The sequence below is a fragment of the Hyposmocoma kahamanoa genome, unplaced genomic scaffold (assembly GCF_003589595.1).
Source record: "Hyposmocoma kahamanoa isolate Upper Pololo Valley unplaced genomic scaffold, ASM358959v1 63, whole genome shotgun sequence".
Classification (NCBI taxonomy): domain Eukaryota; kingdom Metazoa; phylum Arthropoda; class Insecta; order Lepidoptera; family Cosmopterigidae; genus Hyposmocoma; species Hyposmocoma kahamanoa.
The window spans coordinates 1843667-1850778 of NW_020653851.1; the positions used below are offsets into that span (position 1 = coordinate 1843667).

The window sequence follows — 7112 nt, forward strand, 5'->3', positions numbered from 1 at the left end:
TGCATACGCAGTCCGCAGAATACGTGAGCTTACCGATGTTAGTACTGCTAGACTAGTTTACTTTAGTTACTTCCATAGTATAATGTCCTACGGGATTCTCATGTGGGGTAAAGCGGCAGATATTCAAACCATATTTGTATTGCAAAAACGAGCGATTCGTTCTGTGTACCGTCTAGGCTCTCGGGTATCTCTCAGAGAAAAGTTTAAGGAGACTGGTATCATGACTGTGGCATCGCAGTACATTTACTCAAATATTTTATATGCCCGTAAAAATATACATAATTTCAATAAGAAAGAAGATATCCATAATATTAACCTTAGAGCTAAATCCAAACTCATGGTACCACGATTTCGTTTAACCAAGGTAAACAACTCTTTTATGGGGAACTGTATACGTTTTTACAATAAGATTCCGGAGCATATATTAAGTTTATCATTTCCTAAGTTTAAAAACTACATTAAAAATATGTTGATCGAAAAATCATATTACAAAATTGAAGACTACGTGTTAGATAAAGATGTATGGAAAGACGACATGGCTCCAGAATCCACACAAATTTGATTCAAAGTGTATTCCATAGCATTTAAGTTTATTTGAAAAGAGCAATCCCTAGAGTTTCTTGCTCGTTCTTCTCAGGGAGGTCAGCGTAGTGAACGAGCAGTAGCTTAAATGTGACGTTTTCAAGTGTAAATTTATTTTACCTATGGAATAAATAATCTTTGACTTTGACTTTGACTTTGACTTAAAAAGACTCTATCCCACTTGATCGGGAAAACTAGTCGGGATAAATAAAAAAAACCGGCTTGTCTAGATAATAAAAAATGCGTTGAAATTGTATCACATCACGATCTGATGATAAATAGCTATAAAACCACAATTTACGGAGCCTGTATAACGACTTCAAATAATTTCTAAATAACTATAGGATAAAATACTTCATCTCACTTGTTTAAAAATTATATTTATCAATACTAACTAAAACAAAAGTATAACAAAAAGTACATAATAATACGAAACACAAACTCTAAACAATAAAACAATAAAACTAAACATTTCAGAACTGATATATAGGTATGTGAGTATCTATTAATATTGTATTTTCTTGTTATTTACACGATCGAAATATCTTTGCAAAGACAGACTTTTTGGACGAAAGATGTTCTTCTACCAGCTTTTCAATATTATACATTGATTTCTGTTCCGGTTTATTATGATAGCAAACGTCAATAATAAATTAATAATTAATAAGTACTTATTTAGATTGTTAGGCTAGTTTGATGTCATTGATCATAAACCACGCTTTCAAACGTGTGATGTATGTTGACCATCGGTGTAGACCGATGCAGATGCACGTTAAATTCTTATATTTTTATTGCTGCTCATATCCTTTGCACTATTAATCGTCATAGCAACACGCACTTTTTACTTAAACCATAACATTATTTCAATGGTACATAGTGAAACCACCCAATATGAGACTAGCTTTTATTGTCGAACTAAGGTTGACAGAAAATACAATATTAATAAAATAGATACCCACATATATACAAATTAAATCACTTAGAAAGAAAGATACAAAAAGGAAAAATGAATTCATTTATCCTACTCAATTGGGCTATCATGTTGGAATAGGTGAAGAAACTGGATGTGCATTATTTGTCTTTGACACTGAGTTTGGAATTCTTAGACAAACAGTTACAGTTACGCGGGCGTCGTGCGACGTACAACGGCGCACCTTTCGGGCCGCATATCCTTCGGGCCTCCACGCTGCCCACTGGGAACAGCTTGCCTTGCTGTAATGTGAGGTCTACTACATAATTCACTCGAAGCAAACCTGATGGGTATAGGGGAATATTGTCTTCTTCTTCTTCTAGCTGCTTCTAGTCAATGAAAATACATTTGATTTATCATTTTATTTCGGACATAGCTACACATGCCTATGCCTACATATGCCATAGCCACAACGTAATCTAATAATAACACACACACTCAACATAGCCCCGCACTAGGGAAACCCTGTGTCGCGGGTGCCATGGACACACTAGACAACCACAAATTACACCCAAACTCACGAGAGAAATAAATGTAGGCCATACAAATATTTCTCCCGGCCTGGACCTCTGCGTGGCAGCCCGGCACGGTAACCGTTCGGCCACGGAGGCAGTAAATAGTAATTGGTTATTTATTATTTATATTTATTTACATTATTAAGTAATTGGTTAAACTGTGGTAATTCTATAGGTTTGTTCGATTATTAGGCAGTTAATGATTAGAAAAAGTAGTTTTTATTATTAAATATATAAAATTCCACTGCCTTAAATGAAAATCGAGGAATACATTCAAAATCTAAGTTTTATGTGTTTTAAAATGTGCCATGTGAAGCTTGTGGACATGCCAGTGTAAGGTTAGGGCATGCCTCCATGTTGCATCGGCCATCATCCTTCCTAAAATGAACTCCGAGAAACTTAAAGATGCCAGTCTGGATTCATACCCACTCACGGTCTCTGCTATATAGACGGTTACGTCAAACCATTCGTAGCCTACGGATTTTTATCAACAAAAATTTATTTAAAGCGTTTGTTTGATGGCGCAAACGGAATGAAGTTTGATTATCAGTGGAGCATTTATACGAAGATCTTACAATAGGCAAATCAGGTACAGCGACTTCACACCAAGCGTGAGCGCCGGCCGCTCTGTAGAACGAGCAGGGCAGACCGATGCGGTCAGCCAATACCTTGTACAGCAGCGCTCGCTCGAGTGCGCCCCCCACTTGAATCCAGCCCAGGCCCAATACGGGCGTGTTCAAATACGTCTGTCGAGGCAGATACGGTTTTATAATTTCTTCTTCTACTATATATTTGCTCAAGGAGCAGGGCCAGCTAGTTTTAATAGTTTCTACTACATTACAACTCACAAGTGTATATATTACTTGATCTATTAGTAAGTGTTAAATAGTTAAGAGCCATATTCATTGGCTATCATGTTAGCAAACATGTTTGCTAACTTATGGGGCGCTTTAAAAACGATGCACACCTGACGGAGCGCATTAGAGCGCAACTTCGTGTATTCATAGATCAACTAGAGATGTCGGTCTGAGATCGATTAATCGCACAATCGATCTCAAAACGATACTTGAACTTAATTTTTGTAACTGTTCTGTTTTTATTTCGTTTCTTTGTTATTTTTTTCACAAATTTCGGAGAGCATAATATTAGTAAATAAATATGGCTGTTTACAAAAATAACAGATTCTGGCCAAAAACGAAAGTTGGCGTATGTAGTGTTCATTGGAGGTATCGAAATGATCATTCTCTCGAAATTCATGGCAAAGGCAGAAGTACCTACATAGGTAATATTTAAACAAGAAGTGAATTCTCACCATCAAATCGGCTAAGTGCAAGTTAACACCGGACACGGAGCAATCTCTGTTCTGTGATCGACCACTCATTACTTCGCATACGTACTCAGCCAGCAGCTGCGCGCGCTCCTTCAGAGCTGACGATACTTCTGTGCACATCTCGCGGTATCTAAGATAGCGTATATATTTTTTTTTTATTGCTTGTGTTGTTATGATTATTCAAATAAGCATTTGTGTATTAATTACTGTGTTATTATAATATTACGTACTAATAGTCTCCTGATGTTTTAGGACGATCAAAAGAAAAAGACACGTACTACCTACACGTGTTTGTCACGCCACCACCCCACCACCCCATTGGTTTGTTTTGATCGCCTAATAAATATACTAGCTCATGAACGTGCTAGATTCTGGTCCGAAGTGGTTTTCTTTGCGTGCCAACATCTCTGTGAACAATATTATTGCTGACAAATCCAATTCCGATCCTCGCCTTGTTTTTTATATCAAAGTACGAAACCAAACAGTTGTAGTTTCACTAAAAGCTGCTTTGAAACGCAGAGATCTGAGGAGCACTGCGAATGTACTCGTCACCCTGAGACATAAGTTGACAAGTCCTATGAGCTTGTAACTTCACTAGCATTCTTAATCTTCAAAACAGGAACGCACTAGTATATAGGAATAACTGGTTCAGGCTCACAAAGTTTCTAGTCTACGTAGATCTCATGCTTAATCTTACCTGACATCATATATTGAGTCTTCAGCTCCAAGGTCAAGCATTGATTGTGTTCTGAAATGCAATGAAATTTTTTTTATGATATCATGAAGAAGTCGTGGAAATAGTTTCACGTACCGCCTCTCAAGCAGACACCATGGGTTTCACAACTTTCGGAAAACATGTTAAGTCCCCAACCTGTATTGGACCAGCGTGGCGGACTACGGCCTAAACGACACTCTTACCCTAACAGCAAGACTTGATAAGTCGCATGTGCCTACAAAAACTTAGCCTCTAAATGCAATAGAAAGTACTTACATGTACTTCAAGGTTATGAGTACATATTTTAAGTATCTCTACTCCCTGGTTCTAGTCGTGAATGTAAACGTAATTTTGGTATTTCAACTTCATTTCTGGTTCGTAAATGATCGGCAATAGGAACCTCCGAAGGTTTAGTGTTGCTGAGTACCTACCTACATTTGCTACTTAACATGTATTAATTAATGACATAAGGACTTCTGCAAAGAAACCTCAATGTATAACCATACGTTACGAAATTTTATTCGACCAAACAGCTTCTGAAATATAGGAACGTTATTTTATTTAAATATAATTTTGGGAATCTGAATACGAAAAGGCGGTTATGCTTTCTCGCTTTCCCACTTTTTAAGTTCTTTGTAATTTATATTGAATCTAAAGACGTGACGCCTATAAGGTGTCCCGACTACGTTTTGGTATAGGATTTTGCTAATAAGATGAAGCGCAAGAACACGCGAACACCTGCTATCTGTGGAATCCCCTAGCTATAAATTTTATTTCAAGATAATGTTGCGGAGATAACTAACGGATCTCCAAACCACATCTTCAGCTTTAGTAGATAGGTGCGCAGGTTGACATCCTCGACCTTGGGCAGAAACACTGACGCCGATGTTATCAGTTTAATGTTCGACGTTGATACCTTATCTGAGATATATAAGAAAATAATCAGACTAACAAATTAGTAAGTAATTGTTGGACACTGATATAATGACAATGACGATGGATACTGAACAACTATTTTTTTTAATCTAAATGGCGTATTTTACTTTTTTCAAAGAAACCAACATTTCGGGTCCTTTACGAACCCTATTTTCATGCCTGACTTATTTGACATATTTGAAAAAAATATTGTTTTATATACCATAAATGTCAGCCATGTTTTTATTGAAATGTTAATCTGCAATATGGTTACATGTTAAAGTCTGCAATATGGTCAAATGTCAAAATCTGCAATAACACCCAACTCGATGTCAAAATTTGCAATATGGTCAATGTCAAAGTCCGCAATATGGCCCAACATCAAAACTTGCAATATGGTGAAATGTCAAAATGATTAAAGTGCTGATGCAAGTCAATGTTTGCAATATGGTAAAAGTATGCAATATGATCTTGTAGCCGCTATGTGGCGCTAGTGAGACGCAAAATTGCTATAGCGTAATAATTGAATATAAGAGTCTTGGGGAGGTGCCGATGTAAATGAAAGTCCGTGACATGGTATGAATACTTTATAATGTCCGCTGTCACACTAGTCACAATAACTGCGTAACACTTCACCATAGAAAAATACAATGGTGTAGTTGGCCGGCAGGTTTCGCTGAAAGAGCGCATAACACGCGACCGCTTGGGAGCATGAACTCGCCAATTGGGCGGAATTGCGACTGACGGCTTCCGGTTATGCAATAACTCCCTCACAGTCACTCACGCGTGTCAGGGGGCCTACCATAACATTTCCAAAAACAATCTTATTTCAATGTAAGCATAAAGTAGGCTTATTGTAATATTACTCATTTTCGTACCATGACAAACCTATCAACCAAGTAATGTACTATTGCTAAAGTGACTGAAAGAACGAATGATTTTCCAATATTGTCTATTCCTTACTAAAGGTAGGAAAGAAATAACGCTATATGAACTGTATAATGCCATCTCTTTCTTTTTTGATGTTCCGAATCGTGTTATCGTAGTATAATGTTAAAGTACTTAATATTATTTACATTCAGAGAATTTTAACTAAAAATAAATAAAACAAGCTGAGTCTTGATAGTCACTTTGTGAATTCGGAACCATAGTCTAGTATCAACTGTTAGTTTCGCCAAGGAGCATATAGATGGCGCTGTCATAACTTTACGAAATAAACATCGAGTACTTTTATTTTACGAGAAATTATTTCCTATGTGCTATTAAATAAAAAATAAACAAAATATTGAAGAAATATATAAGTTCAATTTAACTTTTAATCATTACGAATCAATATTAAGATAATAAAACTGAAAATAATATTTTTTCCTTTGCATCCGTGTAACTATTTTAAGACTGCTAAATTTGACATAAGAGCAATATTACTTTAATGTCAAAGTCGCGTCATAGTAGTAATAGTAGTCACAAAGCTGCCTACAACTAAGCTTACAAATAAGCTTACTTTAAGCGCGTTATGATACGAAAAGTCAATGTAAGGTTAAAGTAATATTGTTTTAAGAGGTTGTTGTAGGCCCCCTGGGACGTACAGGGTTGCGCACGGGAAAACCTGCGCGTGCAATCGTGCGTGATTACTTGTTAGAAATTTTAAGCTAACGCTCTTTCGCGCGCTATTACTTGTGTTCGTTTTTGTTACAACGGAAAGAGCGTCCGTGTAAAGGCTAATAGCGCGGGATACACCACGTGAAACTGGCGTATGTTAGAGTGCACGATAGTGTCTGTGTAAAGCCCGCTACTATCGTGTTTCCTTCATGTATGTGTTATTATGCATTTACATTGCAGTGAGTTTTAAGGGTGGGCTGCACCCAAAAGTTCATATTATACGGAACTAAGTGGATTGAACTTACGCGGGTTGCGAATTATATCGACCGCGGAGAGAGGCTGGCAGTCCACGGGATTGAACATGACAACGTACACCGGTTGCCAGTGGGAAGGGGGTATGGTTGTTTCGTGGATCTTCGCTATCGTCGGGAAGTAGTCATCGAGACGCTTCTGCACGTAGAAACCTTCCTGTAGACATATCGACTG

General features: G+C 37.3%; 1 protein-coding gene across 1 annotated transcript in view; it reads right to left on the reverse strand.

Moving 5' to 3' along the window:
• Positions 1-980: 980 nt before the first annotated feature.
• The window catches only part of LOC113229908, a 19533-nt gene continuing 13401 nt past the window's right edge, over positions 981-7112 (reverse strand). The window contains exons 6-11 of the mRNA XM_026463600.1: positions 6932-7109; positions 4916-5033; positions 4095-4145; positions 3380-3527; positions 2643-2813; positions 981-1881 (exon numbers count right to left, since the gene is read on the reverse strand). Coding sequence (XP_026319385.1) covers positions 1654-1881; positions 2643-2813; positions 3380-3527; positions 4095-4145; positions 4916-5033; positions 6932-7109 — 894 coding nt within the window. The 3' untranslated portion in view covers positions 981-1653. The remainder of the gene's footprint in view (positions 1882-2642; positions 2814-3379; positions 3528-4094; positions 4146-4915; positions 5034-6931; positions 7110-7112) is intronic.